This window comes from Aotus nancymaae, unplaced genomic scaffold, assembly GCF_030222135.1.
Source record: "Aotus nancymaae isolate 86718 unplaced genomic scaffold, 86718_ANA_hifiasm-v0.15.2.pri h1tg000036l, whole genome shotgun sequence".
In the NCBI taxonomy this organism is placed as follows: Eukaryota; Metazoa; Chordata; class Mammalia; order Primates; family Aotidae; genus Aotus; species Aotus nancymaae.
The window spans coordinates 46,962,178-46,984,469 of record NW_026988450.1 but is presented as its reverse complement, the minus strand read 5'-3'; the positions used below and the strand labels follow the sequence as shown (position 1 = coordinate 46,984,469).

Here is a 22,292-nt window from a genome sequence, read left to right as displayed (position 1 = left end):
CACAATAAAAAGTGTACAATTTTTATTTGTCAATTAAAAAAATAAATACTAAAAAGATATACAACTATGTTATATCAATTTTAAAAACATGAAAAGGAGTGCTTGCTTCGGCAACACATAATAAAAATATAAAAAGTAAAACTTTTTTAAAAATTAAAATAAGTTAGTAATTAAGGTTTCAAGTAATATATTTTTTAAAAAAAGAATGATTTACACATGACATCATTCAACTGGAAGACATTTAGATTCTTCAAGAGGTTATCACCCAGCAACCTGGCAGACAGCAATCCAAAACCCATGCTTTTCGGCCGGGCATGGTGGCTCATGCTATAATCCCAGCACTTTGGGAGGCTGAGGAGGGAGAATCATTTGAGTCCAGGAGTTTGAGACCAGCCTGGACAACATGGTGAAACTTCGTTTCCACTAAAAATACAAAAACTAATCGGGCGTGATGGCACACACCTGTAGTCCCAGCTACTCGGGAGGCTGAAGTGAGACTAACAATGAGACCAGGAGACGGAGGTTGCAGTGAGCCAAGACTGCTCCACTGCACTCCAATCTGGGTGGTAGAACAAGACTCTTCCTCAGAAAAAAAAAAAAAAAAAGACCCTTTCCCAAATGATTCTTTTTAGCAGAGGTTTAACCATCTTTTGCCTTCTCACCACACTTCTGTCATATTTCCTCATGTGTGTACTTCTTAGATATTCACTCACTCACTTATTCATTCACTAAATATTTAGTGAAGACCTACTGTGCATCCTATATCTTGTACCATGGTGTTCTGACATGGTACCCACAGGTCAGGCTTGGACGCAACTTAATCTGGTAAGGCCCAGAGTGTCCACTAAAGCTCTGTGAGGTCAGACAGCAGGACTGTCAGATAACAAATCAAACCATCTTTCTGAGTGCTAGCGTGTGAAACAGCTGGAGCCCTGAGGAGGTAAGACTGAAACCATGAAAGATCAGTGACCCCAGGCCGTACATTCTGATACCAGCTGAGTGCACAGATAGTAAGTTTCTAAAAAACTAGAGCGGCAACAGGGTGTTAAGGCAGGAAGTCGTGTTTCTACAGTTTAGGAAATCCAGGTCCAGAGAAGTAGAAAGTAGCTGCTCAGGGTCACACAACCAATATGAGTGACGTTGCTAAGGCTGAACCTCATGTCTCCTGGCTCAGTCCAACCCGTGGGCTTCACACCGATTTTTTAGAGCGCCCATCTGGGTACCAGAATCAGGGATCCTGGAGCCCGGCAGAGGGAATGCGCCCACACCTAATTCGGCCCTATGGCTCTAAATGGGCAGCCAGGGCAATCGCAGTTTCTGTGCTTTGCACTACTGCTTTAATAATACATGCCTTAAACTGATGACTGCACTCTCCAGGAGGAGAAACAAGAACAAATCCTGGCCAAGAATCTTTTCTTAGTAGGATTCTGCCTTCATCTTTTTACCCAGTTTAATTTGGACGACATCAAATTCCTTTAAAAAGAGATTTCATATTAGATTTGAAAATTGCCCACATCCATCAACCTCCTATTAAATGTAAATGGCTGTATCCTGGGCTGCAGATCTGTAATGCTCAGATGACTCGAGAGACCTCAGGCTTCTAATAACGGACTCCAGATTTTTAAACCCAATTTCTTGGCTACCCTCATCCACATAATGCTCCAGAGAGACAGTGAGCACTCGCTTCCGTTTACAGCTGTCTGTCCTAATGGGCTGAGTGCAAGCATGAAGTCAGGGGCCGCTCCTGCAGGCTGACCTCAGGAGTCAGGGCTGGGTTCACAGCAAAGACAATGGAAAATGTAATGGCGAGGTGGAACACTGGGCGAGGGCTGATGAGGACACGGGCTTTTAGGAACAAATGTCATTCTTCTTGGATGAAAAAGTAGGGCGCCTGGCTGAAGAGGTGCTGTACCCACTGAATATACATGGATGAGCAGTGGGGTCTCTGGTCTGGGCCACGGCTAGCTTGCAAACAGGCCCACTCTGGGACCAATTTGCAGCGCTCAGACCACTCCCAAATGGTCACTCCCTCTCTATTTGCCCTTCTGTTCTCAGCCTTCTTCTTCCCTTGATAATGATGCCTGCCTTGCGCTGGACCTTCTCTTATTCCAAGTGCCTCTCCAGGAAGGGTGTGGAGGGAGTAGCAGAATTTAAGGGACTCAGATGATTGGTAAGAGATGCAGAACTTCAAGAAAATGTCCTCCACCCCTGGCCCCAAGCCTAACTTGTTTCCTCTTTCCCCTCCATTAGTAAGACTTGAGGAAGCTTGAAACCGCAATGAGCATCTGAGCTGAACCAGCTCGAATCACTGCCCACAGAGGAGCTTGGGTCTGCAAATATGAGTCCACCTGTGAGTGATTTTCCCTGGGTGCAGCCAGTCCCTCACACACCCACTCTTAGCAAAAGGTGTAAATAGCACAGACAGGAGGGGCCAGAACAGAAAAGTTGGCCCTCTGACCTACTGCAGGCATGTGTGGTCTTATGGAAAATAGCTTATCTAATTGTTTTCACATTCTGAATGCTCTCAATTAAAATTTCCATTTAATGCTTGAATGTGTCCAGGGTTTGTACCCTTGAAAGGTGGTGGGAATAGTTTTATAAGAGAGGCTCAGTTTCAAAATCGAGGATTTGCAACCATCTGCCACTATACACAGTTTAACACTTGCTAGAAGGAGTATGCAAGCTGATCTGTGCTATGACAGAATGTGACTCATCTGGATTCAGTTAAATAGCTCATGGTGCTTTTCAAAAAAGATAGATGTGAAACCTTTGAAAACGCAGTCTTCCATGCAGAATGCTACTGTACATACCATCAGGAAAAAGCAGGTGAAGGAGCATACAGGAAATTACATCCCTCAATGGCAGCTCCAGAGAGTTCTACGAATGGCATTGTCAGCAGACCCCAAACAATTCAGTGTGCATAAGTGTGGACTGACTAGGGAAAGACTTTCTCAAAAACAATGCACAACTTGCCTGCCTTAAAAAAGGCTATTGTAGGGCTGGGCGCGGTGACTCATGCCTGTAATCCCAGCACTTTGGGAGGCCGAGGCGGGTGGATCACGAGGTCAAGAGATAGAGACCATCCTGGTCAACATGGTGAAACGCCGTCTCTACTAAAAATACAAAAAATTAGCCAGGCATAGTGGCACATGCCTGTAATCCCAGCTACTCAGGAGGCTGAGGCAGGAGAATTGCCTGAACCCAGGAGGCGGAGGTTGCGGTGAGCCGAGATCGCGCCATTGCACTCTAGCCTGGGTAACAAGAGCGAAACTCCGTCTCAAAAACAAAAACAAACAAACAAAAAAGCTATTGTTTTGTGCTATAGCTGGCCTGGAGCCAGAACCTGAGCAATGCCATTGTATAAGACAAAGCTGTGTCTCCAAAAATGAGTTGTAATAACTGCCCCATTCTCCTTGCAATAACTGCTGTCTTGGGTTCTGTAAATAAGACTGCTAGTCTGCTCTGGATAATGTCCACCAGGTGAAGTTGTTTACCTTTCTCATCAGTAACTGATAGAATTGCTGGCCTTTGCTTATCAGAATGCACAGCCCAAGCTAATCTCATCTTGGCCCCTGTGAACTAAGATCTGTAATTTCCACCGGTACCCAAACCATGTGTAAACTAACATTTGTCTTGACTTTTCTCCGTACCCAAACAATGTGTAAACTAATGTTTGTCTTGACTTTTGTAAATCATTTATGTAGCAATTAAAGTGACAATAAGCCCCGAGCCCTAGGAATGTCCGGAGGCCCCCACCCCCGTCCCTGCCCAGGAGGTGATTTACAGAATCCACCAGCCCTCGGAATGTCTGGAGCCCGTTGATCCCCCTCCCCGCTCCTCAATCCCACTCCCAAGGTGGTCTTTCGGGTATAAAAAGCCTTGACACTCTCCCCTTGTGGCCGCAGGTTAGAGAGACGTGAGTCCTCCGCGGTCGCCGGCAATAAAGACCCTGCAATTTGGCATACTTTTGTCTTGGTGAATTATTTTAATCTCGCATCCCAATACTACATTATCTAATAAGATTGAAGGATTCAAATAATAAAATAATACCTGCAACTTCTTCAGGAGGGTGCATCATGGAAAGATTCACTTATTTATTCCCATTCAGCAAACATTGTGCACATCTATGAATGCCAAGCGCTCTTTGAGCTTTTGAGAATTCAGCAGCGAGAAAAGCCGTCCATTCTAGCAGTTCTAGCATGAATGGTTTGTCTTAAACAGGTGCCCTCTGGGGCCTGTGCTCAGATCCCCAGTCATGCCCCTGATATGCCAGATGACAGGCATTTGAGGAACTCAGCACACCCTCAATATCATCCCACTGACACCCTGTACCCCTTGAATACTTCTGGGATGCCCTGGAGTCTCATTTTTCTTCTTTCCCATCAAAGGGAGTAGAGCTGCAGTGTCCCCGCTCTTAGCATCCATCAAGTGTCTTATCTTGTAGGATTAGAAGAAACCAGCTCCTTCTACCTCTCCTCTCTGGGCCCATTCCTTTCTTTCTCCAACACTCCAATACTATGGGAATAAGGGGGAGGGAAAGTGCACCTGCATTTTACATAGGTGGGAGCTTCAGCTTGGGCCCCCACTTGGCTAATTGAATCCAATGGCCAGACTCATTCAGTCTCTAAAAATCATCCACATAATAGGTCCTAGTGAGCCAAAAAGTAAAATAAAGGGCAGAATAATGTTAATAGTCACAATGCTGAATACAACCACATCTTGCTTACGATTTGCAAGGAAAGGAAAACTAACTCGAAGAGCATTTAGCAGAACAGGCCCTTCTCCAACTCCCACTGTGACTTACTTCTGCAGGTTTTCTTATCTGGATTCAGGGTAAAGCCTTTCAGGCAGTGGCAGGAATAGGAATCGTCTGTGTTAACACACTCGTGCTGACATCCATGGTTAGATGAGGCACAATAGTCTATCTCTGGCAAGAGGAAAAATCACAAGAATGGCAAATAAATCAATAAAGCTAGCAATATGAAAACTATGGATTTTCAGTCTTCATTTTCCCAAACAGGTAAAATGCCATACCTCAAAGAGTCACACCATAAAGGGGTCTCCCAATAAAGCTACTTCCACGTTTAGAGATATGGCCTCTCCTAAGAGAAACGTCTTCTTTTCCTTCTTCTCCTCCTTCCTCTCCGTCCTCCTCCCTCCTCCCTCCTCCCTCCCCCTCCCCCTTCCCCCTCCGCCTCCTCCTCCTCCTCTTCTTCTTCTATTATTACCTGGACTTTTCTGCTAGGCAAAGAGAAACTTTCTGACATATTACAAAATGTTTATGCAACAAACAAATTTGTAAAGATGCTTTCCTTGTCTTTATTCATGGAAGAGCCACTAAAATGAAAATGGGGTATTTGCCAGACTGTAGGCCGAGAAGAGTTTAGCTGAGTGTTTTATGGAATTTAAGCAATTAAAGCAATTAAACATTCCCAAAGCCAAACTCCAAACCACTTAAACCCGTCAAACAATGAGCCAAACAATAAGACACAAAATCATATCCTGGGAAAAATAAGGCCTGGGAGTCAAAGGCATAAATACTCAAAGTTCAGAACACATCCTGGTTACCTCACTGGGCTCAGCTGCACATAAATAAGATCTTTACCTCAAGATTCACAGAGAATGTGATCTCTAGGGATACACTCATTTAAACCAAAAAAAAATTTTTTTAAGTATTTCATGAAATCTGTTATAATGGAATTTTACTTGTATAAATGTTTTTATTTTGTCTTTGTTCTTTTTTATTTCCTTTTTTGTTCTTTTTTTTGTACAAGCATTTTTAAATATGGAAAGAAACTTTTATTGCAGAATCTGAGCAAAGTATTTTTCCATAGTGGAACTTAGACACATTGTTTAAAATTGCTTGAAATAAATGACCACTGACGGAATCTTAAAAGGAATCTTTGTTTTCATGAGGGCTTTTATTGTTTTAAGAAACATTTGAACTGCATAATCTTCCTAATAAAGAATTTGGTATAGATGAGAGTTTTCCCAGTCCATACCAAAGGAAAGAAACTGTGTAAGAGAAAGGCATACAATATTCCTAAAAGGAAAAAATGTTGAGTAAGATGCCAATTTTTCCCAATTTAAACTTATGGAAATGTTAAGCAAAATATACAGTAATGTCCAATTTCAAAAATGGACTGAGTAGTATAATAAATCCATGTACATATCACCCAGGTTCCAGAGAATCAATTTATGGCCGCTCTGCTTTCAGCTACATTCCCACTCTCCATAGTGTAAGGTCCTACATTACTTTGAAGCAAACCCCAGACGTTTATTATTATTATTATTATTTTGTTTTTGTTTTGAGACAGAGTCTTGCTCTGTCAGCCAGGCTGGAGTGCAATGGTATGATCTAGGCTCGCTGCAACCTCTGCCTCCTGAGTTCAAGTGATTCTCCTGCCTCAGCTTCCTGAGTAGCTGGGATTACAGGTGTGTGCCACCACACCTGGCTAATTTTTGTATTTTTAGTAGAGATGGGGTTTCATCATGTTGGTCAGGCTGGTCTTGAACTCCTGACCTCAAGTGATCCACCCACCACAGCCTCCCAAAGTGCTGGGATTATAGGCGTGAGCCACTGCGCATGCACCAGAAATTGCATTATCTTGTCCATAAGTACTTCATAATGTAGCTTTAAAACACTGGGACTCTTTATAAACAATATAACTGCAATAATTTAAAAAATTTATATCTTTGAAAACAATTTCAAGCTTACAAAAAGTTACAAACATAAAAAGAGTACAAGAAACACTTGCATATCTTTATCCAGATTCACCTATGTTAACATTTTACCCCATTCCTGTGATCACTTGGTCATCTCTCTGACCTATTTAAGGGTATATTATATACATTCTGGTCCTTTCCCTTAAAAATAGTCTGTGTTTCCTGACCGGGCACTGTGGCTCACACCTGTAATCCCAAAATTTTGGGAGGCTGAGGCAGATGTATTACTTGAGGTTGGGAGTTCGAAACCAGCCTGACCAACATGGAGAAATCCCGGTTTCTACAAAAAATACAAAAGTAGCTGGGGCATGGTGGTGCATGCCTGTAATCTCAGCTACTTTGGAGGCTGAGGCAGGAGAATCGCTTGAACCCAGGAGGCAGAGGTTGCGGTGAGCTGAGATCATGCCACTGCACTCCAGCCTGGGTAACAAGAGCAATACTCTGTCTCAAAAAAAAAAAAAAAAAAAAAGTCTGTGTTTCCTAAGAGGAGAGATATTCCTTATATAACTGCAGTATGGTTATAAATTTCATGAGTTTACATTGATACAATACTTTTATTTGATCTACCATCCATATTCTAATCTCGTCAGTTGACTTAATGTTCTTCATAACATTTTTCACCTTCCAGTACGGGATCTTGTCTAGGGTCAGAGATTGTATTTCATTTTCATATCTGCTTAGCCTCCCTTAATCTAGAACCATGCTGCCTAATATGTCTATTTTAATCAAAATTAATTAAAATGAAATAACAATAAAAATTCAGCCAGGGGTGGTGGCTCATGCTTGTAATTCCAATGCTTTGCGAAGCTGAGGCTGGAGGATTGCTTGAACCCAGAAATTTGAGACCAGCCTAAGCAACATAGCAAGACCCCATTTCTAAAAAAAAAATTTTTTCTTAAGTTAGCTGAGTATCGTGACACCTGCCTGTAGCCCCAGCTACTTGGGAGGCCGAGGCCAGAGGATTGCATGAGCCCAGGAGTTGGTGACGGCAGTGAGCTATGAGCTATGACTGTACCACTGCACTCTAGCCTAGGCAACAAAGCAAGAGCCTGTCTCTAGCAAGAAAACATAACGAAACAAAAATTCAGTTACTTGGTTGCACTGGCTGCATCTCAAGTGCTCAATGGCCACACATAGCTTCTGACTACTGTACTGTATGGTGCAAACAAAGCATGTCCATCAACCAGCGTGTCCTACTGGATAGTGATGGTCCAGAACATTTCCACAGCCTCTCTTTGTGTTTTATGACATAGGAATTTTGAAATAATATAGACTTTTCTACTTGTTTTTTTTTTTTTTGAGGTATAATTGACAAAACCCAAACTGCACATACTCAAGAAAAACAAGCTGATGCAGTTTGCTTATGTATCCTGCTGTGAAACCATCGCCACAATCAAAGTAATGAGCATATGCATTACTCTCAAAGCTTTCTTCCTGCCCCTTTCAAATTCATTCTTCTGCACTCTCTCCAGTTCCAAATAACCATTTATCTTCTATTCAGATAAATCAGTTTATACTTCCTAAAATTTTATTTTTTGTCTTTTTTCTCCCCGTAGACTTTTAAATAAATGTAATCATATAGTATGTATTCTTTTTGGTCTGGTTTCTTTCATTCAGCATAATCATTTTGAGATTCATCCACATTCATATATGTGTCAAAAGTTTGTTCCTTTTTGTTGCAGAGTAGTATTTCACTATGCGATTATACCACAATGTGTTATCCATTCACTTGCTGAAGGACTGTTTACCTGTTTCCAGTTTGGGCCTATCACAAATAAAGCAGCTATGAACATGAATGCACAAGTTTATGTGTTGACAGATGCTTTCATTCCTCTTGCATAATGGCTGGGCCAAATGGGACATGTATGCTTAACTTCTTAGACATTCCCACCAGCAGTTTATGAGAGTTGCAGTTGCTCCGTATCCTCATCAACACTTGGTAGTTTTAGTTATTCTAGTGGGTATGCCGTGATTATCTCATTATGACTTCTTTGTATTTATCTAATGACTACTGTTGTTGAATATATTTTCATATGCTTCTTTGCGCCCTCCATTTATTCTCTGATGAAGTGTTGATTCAAATATTTTGCCCATATTATTGAGTGGTTTGTTCTTTTTTTTTTTTTTTTTTTTTCCTTTCAGAGTCTTGCTCTGTCACCTAAAACCTCTGCCTCCTGAGTTCAAGCAATTCCCCTGTCTCAGCCTCCCAAGAGCTGGGATTACAGGCACGCGCCACCACTCCTGGCTAATTTTTATATTTTTAGTATACACAAGATTTCACCATGTTTGCCAGGCTGGTCTCAAACTCCTGACCTCAAGTGATCTGCCCGCTTTGGTCTCCCACTGTGCTGAGATTACAAGCATGAGCCACCATGCCCAGCCTGAAAAGGTATTTTTTAAATTTCATATTTTGATTGTCCATTGGAAGTATATAAAACTGGCTTATTTTTGTATATTGATCTCATGTCCTGCAACCTTGATAAATTCACTTGCTATTAATAGTTCTAATAGCTTTTTTGTAGATTCCATTGGATTTTCTACATAGGTGATCATGTAATCTGTTAATAAAAATTTTTTTTTTTACAATCTATGTACCATTTATTTATTTTTCTGTCTTATTATACTGGCTAGAACTTCCAGTACAATATTAAATAGAAGTGGTGTGAGTGAATATTCTGTTTTACTCCTGATCTGACCTAGTAAAAGCAAGCATTGTCTTTCACTATTAAGTATGATGTTAACTGGTTTTTTCATTGATGCACTTTATCAGATTGAGGCAGTTACCTTCATTCCTAATTTGCTGAAAGTTTATTTAAAGAATAAATGAATGTCAGATCTCATTCAATGCTTTTTCTGCATCTATCGAGATGGCTCATACAGTTTTGACTTTTTAGTATGTTAATATTATGAATTACTTTGATTGAGTTTTGAATGTTAAGCCAACTTTGAATTCCTGGAATAAATCCCACTTGGTCATGATGTATTGTACTTTTTAATATATTGTTGAATTTGATTGCTAGAAACTATTTAAAAATAGTTTCTATGAAACTATGAAAAATATTTGTGTATAGTTTTCTTTTTTTATGTCTTTTTCTGGTTTGGGTATCAGGGTGATGATAGCCTCATAGAATGAGTTGAAAATTGTTCTTTCCTCTTCAAGTTTTTGGAATAATTTGTGTAGAATTAGTATTAGTTTTTCTTAAAATGTTTGGTAGAATTCACCAGTTAAGCCAACTAGGTTTGAAGTCTTCTCTGTGAGAAAGTTTTAAAGTACAAATTCCATTCATTTTAATAGATAGAGATCTATTCAGACTATTCTTTTTGGAGGAGGAGGACAGGGTTTCACTCTGTTGCCCAGGCTGGAGTGCGGTGGTGTGATCACGGTTCACTGTAGCCTCAACCTCCTGGGCTCAAGCAACCCTCCTGCCTCAGCCTTTCAAGTAGCTGGGACTACAGGCACTTGTCACCATGCCCAGTTAATTTATTTTTTGTAGAGATGAGGTCTTGCTATGTTGCTCAGGCTGGTCTAGAACTCCTGGCCTCAAGCAATCCTCCCACCTCAGCCTCTCAAAGTTCTGGGATTACAGCTATGAGTTACCATGTCCAACCTCTGTTTCTTTTTGGGCAAACTTTAGTAGTTTGTGTCTTTCAAGGAATTTATCCATTTCATCTAAGTGGTTAAAGTTATTGGCATAAATTTGTTCCTTCTTTTTCTGTATATATGTGTGTGTGTGTGTGTGTGTGTGTGTGTGTGTGTGTATTTTGGAATTTCATTTCTATAGGAACCAGTTTCCCTCAATGAGCCTGTATTACTTTTGTAATCAGAAAAAGTACTAAAAATAAATGTACACATTTGAAATTGTGAAACTAGTTGCCATGAAAAACGGCCCAAATAATATACAAGAAAGAACAATGTGGGAAGTGTCCAGTGATTTGGAGAAGAAAATAATCAGGGAACATTGCTGAAAACAATATATAAATCCTCAGATGTGCATATCTGCTACAGTTTGGATGTTTGTCCCCATAAATTTCATGTTAAAATTCAATCCCCAGTGTTGGAGGTGGGGCTCAATGAGAGGTGTTTGGGTCATGGTGGGGAATCTCTAATGAATAGCTTGGTGCTGTCCTCACGGTAATGAGTAGGTTTGATCTGTTAGTTCTCATGAGAGCTGATTGTGAAAAAGAGCTGGCACCTCCTTTCTCTCTTGCTGCTTCTCTCACCATGTGATCTCTGCACACGGTGGCTCCACATCACCTTCTGCTGTGAGTAGAAGCAGTCTTAGGCTTTCACCAGATGTTCGATCTTCCAGCCAGCAGAGTCATGAGCCAAATCAACCTTTCTTTTTCTTTATAAATTACCCAGTCTCAGGTGTTCCTTTACAGCAATACAAATGGACTAAAACAATATCCATTTTGTACTGGTGCTGTGTGATAGTATCATAGATCATTTTACTTCATAGAATTTCATTTCTACCTCTGCCTCAGAGACTTCCTCCCTCTCTCACGGCCTTCAAGTCTTCAAGACCAATATTACTTTGCTGCTGAGACCTATGGTATTCTCTTATCCTGCTCCAACAGAATGTAGGCTCCATAGGACAGATATTGGTGGAGTTTTTTGGATCTATTTAATTTATTAAGACATGCCCAGTGTCTACAATCATATCTGACACACAGTAGATACTCAACAAATATTTGTGAAGTGAATAAAAGGTTACTGGTATTACTCTTACTGGTGTACGGTTTTGAGGGTTTCAATGCATAAACATCGCACACCAAGAACCAACATGGAGGACACTAAGAATGGAAGACAGTTCTCATGCCCTCCATAAGGCTTCTTCCCAGCAAGCTGTTTAAACACCTCCTTCTAGGAGGATCTCAGTTCAACAATTAGCATGCTCTGGGTACAGACATTCGGCCAGTTACAAACCCAATCAATTATTCATTAAGCACAAATTTCTCCATATACAAATTGGTTAAATGCCTATTAAAGTCTAGAGGGTCACTACTACATTTTCCATGCCTGGCTAGTCTACTAAATGAAATAGTTGCTCTAATATGACTCATTCTTAGTGACCACAAAGAATGCAAGTAACCAAATTCGTTGTGTTCATTTATTTTCTTTTATTATTATTATTTTGGGACAGAATCTTGCTCTGTCACCTAGGCTGGAGTGCAGTGGTGCAATCTCAGCTCACTGCAACCTCTGCCTCCCAGGTTCAAGTGATTCTTCTGCCTCAGCCTCCTGAGTAATTGGGATTATAGGCACCCTCCACCTTGTTCAGCTAATTTTTGTATTTTTAGTAGAGATGGGGTTTCACTATGTTGGCCAGGCTGGTCTGGAACTCCTAACCTCGTGATCCACCCGCCTCGGCCTCCCAAAGTGCTGGGATTACAGGTGTGAGCCACCACGCCTGGTCTTGTTTTGTTCATTTCTAAGCTCAAGGAACTAGATCTCAGCTCAGTTTAGGGAATCACTTTCTAAGATTCAGAGCTATACAAAGTGGAACAAACTGCCATGGGGTACGGTGAATATCCTGTCAGTGGGGACATTCAAGTGCAGGTTGGATGATGGCTCTGAGAATGTGGTAGGATAGATAGTTGGGCAAGAACGAAGTTAAACTTTAAGGCCTTTTCCAGCTGAGAGCCTTTGATTCATACACATAGGCCATCACTAAAGTGGCATATTACAGGCTGTAGGATCGCAGTGCCACTCGGTATGTTAACTATGCCCTGGGCAAAAAAACCTGACAACTGATACTTTGTCGTTCTTCTATTACTGATTCAGTATAACATTATTTCTGGCCAGGAATGGTGGCTCACCCTGTAATCCCAGCACTTTGGGAGGCCAAGCTGAGAGAATTGCTTGAAGTGTGGAGTTCTAATCCAACCTGAGCAACATAGCAAGACCTCATCTCTACTTAAAAAAGTGTACTTCCTTCTGTGTTTTGTTTTTAATGCAAACCCAAAATATTCATTCAGGGCCTTACTCTGTGCAACACATTCTTATTTGAAAAATAAGGATGGATGCCGGGTGCGGTGGTTCATGCCTGTAATCTCGCACTTTGGGAGGCTGAGGTAGGCAGATCACCTGAGGTCAGGAGTTTGAGACCAGCCTGATCAATATGGTGAAATCCCGTCTCTATACTAAAATTACAAAAATTAGCTGGGCCTGGTGACATGCACCTGTAGTCCCAGCTACTCAGGAGGCTGAGGCAGGAGAATCGCTTAAACCTGGGAGGTGAAGGTTGCATTGAGCCAAGATCATGCCACTGCACTCTAGCTTGGGCAACAGAGTGAGACTCCATCTCAAAAAAAAAAAAAAGAAAAAGAAGGATGGAAATGTCAACCAAGTTATCACTGGAGACTCAGAAACAATGAGCATAATGACCTCCAAGTACGAAAATAATAAATGGCAACATGAATAAGACGGTATCTGGCTGGGCACGGTGGCTCACGCCTATAATCCCAGCACTTTGGGAGGCTGAGGTGGGTGGATCACAAGGTCAAGAGATCGAGACCATCCTGGCCAACAAGGTGAAACCCTGTCTCTGCTAAAAAAAAAAAAAAAAATACAAAAGTTAGCTGGGCGTGGTAGCACACGCCTGTAGTCCCAGCTACTCAGGAGGCTGAGGCAGGAGAATTGCTTGAAGCCAGGAGGCAGAGGTTGCAGTGAGCCGAGATTCTGCCACTGCACTCCAGCCTGACACCTGGTGACAGAGAGAGACTCTGTCTCAAAAAAAAAAAAAAAAAAATGGTGTCTAATTGCCTTTATTCATCACTACAGGCATTAGACAATTAAGCATTAGACTCAAAGCCCACAGTCTCCTTGATACCAAAGACATAAATCCCTGTCCAGCCGACTGAAGTTCGTTATAGATCTTTCTGATGAAAAGACCCTGGATATCTAAGAGTGTTCTTTCTCATGCTTGGCTCAAGAGTAAGGGTTTCAATCTAGATCTCAAAAAGTCTTGCTACCATATGACCAGCAATTCCACTTCTGGGTATAAAAACCCAGAACCGAAAGCAAGGACTCAAACACCCATGTTGGTAACAGCATTATTCACAGTAGGCAAAAGGTGGAAGTAACCCAAATGTCCATCAACAGATGAATAAATAAAACGGGGTATAGACATACAATTGAATATTATGCAGTCTTAAAAGGAAAGGAAATTCTGATATATACTACAACATAGATAAACCTTGAGGACATTATGCTAAGTGAAATATGTCAGAGAGCAAAGGACAAATACCATACAATCCCACTTACATGAAGTAGTGAGAGTAGTGAAATTCACAGAGACAGAAAGTAGAATGGTGGTTGACAGGGCAGGCAAGGGGGAATTATTGTTCAATGGGTACAGCATTTCAGTTCGGGATGATGAAAAGGTCTGGAGATGGACGGTGAGGACAGTTATAGCTGGGGTGGAAGTCAGGTGACCCCAGCCAGGGGATGTGGTCTGGAAAGGCAGGAAGGAAACAGGCTAGGATATGTATTTTTCACAATGTGAATGTACTTAGTGCCACTGAATGGGTAGAGTGGTAAATTTTATAGTATGTATGTTTTACAACTGTACCAAAATAAAAGCCTTGCTAACATTTTGCAAACTGATGGTACCTTGTGTGTCTACCTTTCTCCCCTCTAGATTTGGATGGGCTGCTCTAGGGTAAGAAATTTACATAAAGGTGCTGCCTTTTTGACCACCACTTACATATTTCAAATTGTAGTACTGGTTCATGAACATAAAGCCCTATTATATACGTTTTGGCTTAATCATAAATTAACCATGCTTGGTTTATTACATTGACTCGTCTACCTTTTTTTAAATTTTTTAAACAGAATCTCACTCTGTCACCCAGGCTGGAGTGCAATGGCATGGTCTCAGCTCACTGCAACCTCCGCCTCCTGGGTTCAGGTGATTCTCCTGCCTCATCCTCCTGAGTAGCTGGGATTACAGGCGCATGCCACCACACCTGGCTAATTTTTGTGGTTTTAGTAGAGACAGGGCTTCGCTATGTTGGTCAGGTTGGTCTTGAACTCCTGACCTCGTGATCCACCCACCTCAGCCTCCCAAAGGGCTGGGATTACAGGCATGAGCCACCATGTCTGGCCGACTGGTCTACCTTTTTTAGATAATAATTGCACACTTACTAATTGGATTAGCTTTCAAATATACTTTTAAAATATAGGCTGAAATTTAAGGAACTGAGTTTATTTTTTGCAAGTTTATAAGAAGTAGAATTTAAAAAAAAATCTTTCAACATCACAGCAGTAGCCAGGTTGACTTGGCTGGAAGCTGGTGGGAGGCTTTGGTACTAACAGGGTGGTGGCCTTGGTTCTGAGCTTCTACCTCCATCCTGTTTCTGTCCTTTTAACGGGTCCCTATTTTTCAGTTTTTGTCCCCACCACGGATCTGGAGCTCTCCTGAGTGTTTCATTCTTATGACTGGGCTTTTGCCTTATTTTCTACTCTCAACTTTCCAAGTACTCTGTCTCCTTTCTTTCTCTTGTCTCCCTCCCTCCTGGCTCCTGCCCGCCCCAAGCATGGTGGAAAGAGGTCCCTTCTAAGGGATATATCCCTGAGGCTGCCTGCCCGAACCCTCCAATCTCCCAGCACTCTTCCCAGCCCACGTGTTGGGGTGGCCCATTTCTGGGTCTTGACTCTGACAACTGCACTGCTGGGCTCGCTGCCTCGCTGCTGAGACCTCACAGCTGGATCAGCCCCTGCCGCGGCTCCCAGCCAAACCTCCTCTCCCAGTCCCCCTACGCTGCAGTATCTACTTCCAGGGTCTGATTCCGGGCTCTAACACCCTCCTTGCCTGCACCACCCTGGGCTGGGGATCTGGGACAGGAGGCATGCTGAGCCACAGGGTGGGGAAGATGGTGTCACTCTGGGAACTAGGGCTGGTGCTGGGGTAGAAATCAGGTGGCCCCAGCCAGGGGGTGCAGTCTGGAGAGGCAGGAAAGAGACTGGCTAGTGTTTCTCTCTAGGCCTTATCCCTGCAAGGCAGTAGCTCACCTGTTCTGGTCTAACTGGTCTCCTTCCCCTAACTCCTGCTGTGGTCCTGGCTGCACCACACCGTGCGCCCTCGGTCACGTAAGTCCTGGCACTGTGACTCAGATACTCAGTGTGGCCATGGCTAGTGTCTCTCACCAGCTTGCAGTGGAAGTTTTGAATGGTTTATGCACCTTTAAACTTAGCCCAGGCATATGGTATATGCACAATAAATATTCTTTTTTTTTTTTTAGAGTTTTGGAGGCCAGGTGTGCTGGCTCATGATGACCATAATCCCAGCACTTTGGGAGGTGGAGGTGGGAGGACTGCTTGAGCCCAGGAATTGGAAGCTGCAGTGAGCTAGGATCACACCACTACATTCCAGCATGGGTGACAGTGTAGCAGGAAATTAGAGATTTGGAGAGATCGATGGGGTTGCAGGAGAATTTTATTTAACGTGAATTTACTTTATTACACAGCAACTATTATACAGCAACTACAAATTATAAAGTTTTATTTTACTATTATTGTCCTCCTTTTACTAATGTCCTCCTTTTGCTAACATCCTTAATTTTACTAATGCCCTCCTTTAACAGAGCAAGACCCTATCTCTAAAAAACATAATGATAAAAAATAAAGTCTTTGAAGCTAGCATTGTACCTTTTTTTCTTTTTTTTTTTAAAGACGGGGTTTCACCATATTGGTCAGGCTGGTCTCGAACTCCTGACCTCAGGTGATCCACCCGCCTTAGCCTCCCAAAGTGCTGGGATTACAGGCGTGAGCCACTGTGCCCAGCTAGACTTTTTTTTTTTTTTTTTAAAGACAAGGTCTTATTCTGTCATCCAGGCTGGAGTGCAGGGGTGCCATCATGACTCACTACAGCCCCAACCTCCCAGGCTCAACTAGTGATCTTCCCACCTGAGCCTACCAAGTAGCTGGGAGTACAAACATGTACCACCATCCCTGGCTAATTAAAAAAAAAATTGTTTTTGTAGAAATAGGGTCCCACTATATCACCAGGGCTGGTCTCCAACTCCTGGGCTTAAGTAATCCTCCTGCTTCTCTTCCCAGAATGCTAGGATTACAGGCATGAGCCACTGTGCCCAGCCTCATTCAGTCTTCAAGATTATGCTATGGCTGGGTGCAGTGGCTCATGCCTGTAATCCCAGCACTTTGGGAGGCTGAGGTGGGCGAATCACTTGAGGTCAGGGATTCGATACCAGCCTGGCCAATATAGTGAAACCCTGTCGCTACCAAAAAATACCAAAAATGTTAGCTGGGTGTAGTGGTACGAGCCTGTAGTCTCGGCCACCCAGGAGGCTGAGAGGGGAAGAATCTCTTGAACCCAGGAGGTGGAGGTTGCAGTGAGCCAAGGTCACACCACTGCTCTCCAGCCTGGGTGACAGAGTAAGACCCTGTGTCAAAAAAAAAAGGAAAGAATAATGCTATGCAGGAGGCAGTATTATCATCCTCTGCTATAACTGAGGAAACGGAGGCATAAATAACTTGCCCAAGATCACCTAGAGCAGAAGCAGAGACGCTGGGACGGGAACCAAGGCCGGCTGCTGGCAGCACACGGCCTCCTCTTTGATGAGGAACACTGACTCATCAGCCCAGCAACCACAACTCCCCAACCTTGACGACAGCCCAGGCTGCTATTTTACAGTTCAGAATATTCAGAAGGGAGACAAGGAACACAGCAGACCACTCAGTCATTTACTTATTCTCTCAATAAGCAAAACAAATGAACGACTGTATATGCGAGTCATGCACTGGGCATGGAGACTCCAGTTCCCTGCCTGGTCCACATCTTCGACTTCTTTCCTTCTCTGGGAACCCACATCTCACCGTTTTCTGCCTAGTGAATGACAGCTCTATCTCCAAGACTCAGCCACAGTATCTTCTCCATTAGGGACCTTGCCTTATTCACTTCTATTGGCACAAGGTTGGGGCTCCAGAAATGGATGGTTTTGACCGAATGTGTCCCTTACAGTTCATCCATCACCCCCACCTCCAGCTCTGGTGCTTGTAAGCTGCTGATATTTAGGTACTGAAGACTAGGAAGTAAGTTTATGTTTAAAGAGGTGTTGTGCAGACGTATCCTGTTTTACATAATGAATACATTTTAGAAAGGTTGTAAGTACATGAACTTTTTATAAATTAAAATCCTATTTTCTCACTGATACATGTCTCTGAGGTGCCTTATTTTATTCTAGATTGTGATTAAAGTTCACTTTTTATAAATACTGGGCCCTAATACTTAAAAACAAGCTTTTCTCAAGTGATCCTCCCTACAGAAGGATCATAATCCACACACAATCCTTTAAGAGCCCTGATGTACCTTTATATTTAATAGAAAACTTTTGGAATCTTTTTGCAACTAGTGATTATCTTTTTTGTGAAACTAATCATCATCTTTAGTTTATAGAGTTTTATGTTCAGATTTTAGGAACTAAAATTAATTCTGATTTTTATATATCTAGTTAAAATCAAATTGAACTAAATAGCTCAAACAAAAAATGAGCAGTTCTCTGCAAACTGCCGTCCACCAGAAGAAACTGCTTTCAATTCTTTCTGGCTCAGCGATTTTCTTGTGTGGAGTCAGAGCTAAAGCCCACAAGCCACAAAGCTTCAGTGAAAACATCTCAAGCCCTGTTAGTGCTGATGGCCACAGTCAGGCTCAGTTAGCATGAAGTAAGTTGGTCTGATCATCAGCATGCTCAGCAGATGCTGGAGGAACAGTCCTACACGTGGTACCTTCATCATGTTCCTTGAATAGTGATGTTGAGATACAGTGGTTCATGGTCTTAAGCCAAGTCAAGAAAGGCCTAACAGAGGAGAAATGGGGCAAAACGTATTCGACCCCCATGGCATAATTATATGCTCATCTATACTTGAGAGATTTCCATGGTCACAGTCACCACAGCTATAACATCAAATATTTCTGTGTGTGTGCATGTGTGTACATAACTTACTTGCGCATGTTTTTTTATCTGGGTTAAGAGCAAATCCTTTATGGCACCGGCAAAGGTAGGAGCCGTCGGCATTTACACACTCATGTTCACATCCGTGGTTTTCTGAGGCACAGTAGTCCACAGCTGGAGAGAATAAAACACATGCACAATTAGAAATGCAAACAGAGGAAAGGGGAATGGTAAGATGAAGGCATACTGATAACAGATATTAATTAGGATTAATATTATTGCCCCCAAAAAGAGTAGGATAAATAGATATGAACCCAAGGTCTCTGCCTCCATCAAAAAAAAAAAAAAAAATCAGGAGTCTGTATCAGGCAATTCATATAGGAAGATAAACTAAAGAACATGTGAACAGCCGGGCACCGTGGCTCATGCCTGTAATCCCAGCACTTTGGGAGGCCGAAGCAGGCGGATCACAAGGTCAACAGATCGAGACCATCCTGGCCAACATGGTGAAACCTCGTCTCTACTAAAAAATACAAAAATTAGCTGGGTGTGGTGGCACCTGCCTGTAGTCCCAGCTACTCGGGAGGCTGAGGCAGGAGAATTGCTTGAACCCAGGAGGCGGAGATTGCAGTGAGCTGAGATTGCGCCACTGCACTCCAGCCTGGCACCTGGCAACACAGTGAGACTCTGTCTCAAAAAAAAAAAAAAAAAAGAGAGAGAGAACATGTGAAGAATTGTATTTAAAAGTTAAAGAACTGCAAATCAAAATGATCACAAGGCACACTTACACCTAGTAAACTGGCAAAAATAAAGATGAGATAAAACCCAATGGTAGAAAAGCAGCAGCGTTATTAATGGTGGGGGCACTGTAAATTGAGAAAGATCCTTTTGGAAGGCAATTTGACAGTGTTCACCCTGGACGTGAAACCCAAAGAAATAGCTGGGGAAAGGGTGAAATTATATGCAATAAGCTATTAGTAGAATTCTTTACAACAACAACAACAAAATCCTATAAAATAAGATGAACATTGAATAAGAGTAAATGGTTTAGTAACATAAGAGAAAATATACTGGCTGATTTTTCATTAGTCCCACAAATATTTCCTGAGTACCTACTATGGCCAAGGTCCCGTTTTAGGTGCTAGGGATAGAGCAAGTAACAAAATAATCCAAAATTCCAGCCCCCAAGGAGGTTATATTTGGATAATGATGGTGGGAGAAGGGAACAGACAAGAAATAGATAAGTAAATAGCATAGTCTGTTAAGAGATAAAGAGCATTCTGGAGAAAAATAAAACAATGAACAGGAGTAGGGTCAGTTGGGGAGTGAGTTGCAGTGAGCTGAGATTGCGCCACTGTACTCCAGCCTGGTGACAGCAAGACTCCATCTCAAAAAGAAAAAAAAAACAAGCCATGAGGATATCTGGAAGAGGGTATCTTGGGCAAAAGAAACGGGAAGTGCGAAGGCCAGGAGGTGGGACTCTGCGCGGTGGGCTGGAGGATCAGCCAAGAGGCCAGGGCGGCTGGAGTGGGGAGAGAGGTGGGGGATGAGAAGGGGGCAGTCCGGAGGGACCTGTGGGCCATGCAAGGACCTCAGCTTTTAGTCTGAACAAGTTGGGAGTCACTGCAGGGTTCTGGACTAGGGGTCAAGAATAGACTTAGAGGGCAATGTGAGAGTGGAAACCAGTCAGGAAGCGATTCCAGTAATCCCAGTGAAGAAGGGTGGAGGCTTAAACCGGGATGTTGCAGGGAACGAGGGGAAGTGATGTTCTGGAAGTTATGGGTTGAATTATATACCTAAAAAAGGTATGTTGGAGTCCCAAACCCTAGTACCTTATTTGGAAATAAGAGTATTTGCAGAAGTAACCAAGTTAAAATGTGCTCATTAGGGTGGGCTCTATTTAAATATGACTGGTATTCTTATAAGAAGAGCTCTGTCCCTATGACCCAAACACCTCCCAGCAGGCCCCACCTCCAACACTGGAGATCAAATTTCTTTTCTTCTTCTTCTTCTTTTTATTTTTGAAACAGAGTTTTTTGCTCTTGTTGCCCAGGCTAAAGTGCAATGGCATGATCTTGGCTTACCGCAACCTCCACGTCCCAGGTTCAAGTGATTCTCCTGCCTCAGCCTCCCAAGCAGCTGGGATTACAGGCATGTGCCACTATACCCAGCTAATTTTTTTTTTTTTTTTTTTTTTTTTTTTTTTGGTATTTTTAGTAGAGACAGGGTTTCTCCATGTTGGTCAGGCTGGTCTTGAACTCCTGACCTCAGGTAATCTGCCCGCCTCAGCCTTATCGTATCCGGCCTCTTTTGCTTTTTTTTTTTTTTTTTTGAGACAGGGTCTCACTTTGTCATCCAGGAGGGAGTGCAGTGGCACCACCTCTGCTCATTGCAGCCTCAACTTCCTGGGTTCAAGCGATCCTGATGCCTCAGCCGTCCAAGTAGGGGAAACTACAGGTGCGCGCACCACGCCTGGCTAATTTTTGTATTTTTAGTAGGAATGGGGTTTGCCATGTTGGCCAGACTGGTCTCAAACTCAACAGATCCGCCCTCCTCGGCTTCCCAAAGTGCTGGGATTACAGGCGTGAGCTACCATGCCTGGCCACAGGGGTCAAATTTCAATATGAGACTTGGTGAGGCCAAACAAACCATATCCAAGCCAGAGCATAGTGAGGCTAACAGGATTCCTGTTGGATTAGAGATGAAACGAGAAAAAGCACACCTAGGGTTGACTCCGGGGATTCTGATCTAAGCAACTGAAAGGATGGCGCTATCAGCACCTGAGATGGGAAAGGTGCAGGTGGAGCAGGTTTGGCAGGAAAAATCAGGAGTTCCATTTTGGACATTAAGCAGCCACTAATATCATTATTATGACAGCATAATTGTAAATAGGAAGAATTTGTGGAATAAAGCATATCTCAAAATTCTGTATTCACAGTGATTATTATATCTATGTAAAATATAGCTCTCAGGCAAAGCCTAGAAATTATAAATAAAAATGCTTGCTATGTTAGGGTAGTAGGATTATAGATGATTTTTTTTCCTTTAAAAATGTTTTCCAAGGCCAGGTACAATGGCTCATTCCTGTAATCCCAGCACTTTGGGAGGCCAAGGCAGGAAGATCACTTTAGTACAGGAGTTTGAGACCAGCCTGGGCAACAAAGCAAGACCTTGTCTTTACAAAAAACAAAAATGTGGCTTGGCCCGGTGACTCATGCCTCTAATCCCAGCACTTTGGGAGGTCAAGGCGGGCAGATCACCTGAGGTTGGAAGTTTGAGACCAGCCTGACTGACAGGAGAAACCCTGTCTCTACTAAAAATACAAAATTAGCTGGGTGTGGTGGCACATCCCTGTAATTCCAGCTACTCAGGAGGCCGAGGCAGGAGACTCACTTGAATCCGGGAGGCAGAGGCTGTGGTGAGCTGAGATCATGCCATTGCACTCCAGCCTAGGCAACAAGAGTGAAACTCCATCTCAAAAATAAATAAATAAATCAATAAAAACACATAAATAAATAATTAGTGGGGCATGGTAACACGTACCTGTAGTCCCAGCTACTTAGGAGGCTAAGGTGAAAAGATGTATTGGGCCCAGGAGTTCGAGGCTGCAGTGAGGTATGATCACACGACTGCACTCCAGGCTGGACGAT

The 22,292-nt window shown here is 42.6% G+C and overlaps 1 protein-coding gene across 3 annotated transcripts in view; it reads right to left on the bottom strand.

The window, feature by feature from the left end:
- Positions 1 to 22,292, bottom strand: part of MATN2 (matrilin 2) — a 173,369-nt gene that overhangs the window by 41,505 nt on the left and 109,572 nt on the right. For all 3 annotated transcript variants that reach the window (XM_064384440.1, XM_064384441.1, XM_064384442.1), the window contains exons 6-7: positions 18,694 to 18,816; positions 4,805 to 4,927 (exon numbers count right to left, since the gene is read on the bottom strand). In XM_064384440.1, coding sequence (XP_064240510.1) covers positions 4,805 to 4,927; positions 18,694 to 18,816 — 246 coding nt within the window. The remainder of the gene's footprint in view (positions 1 to 4,804; positions 4,928 to 18,693; positions 18,817 to 22,292) is intronic.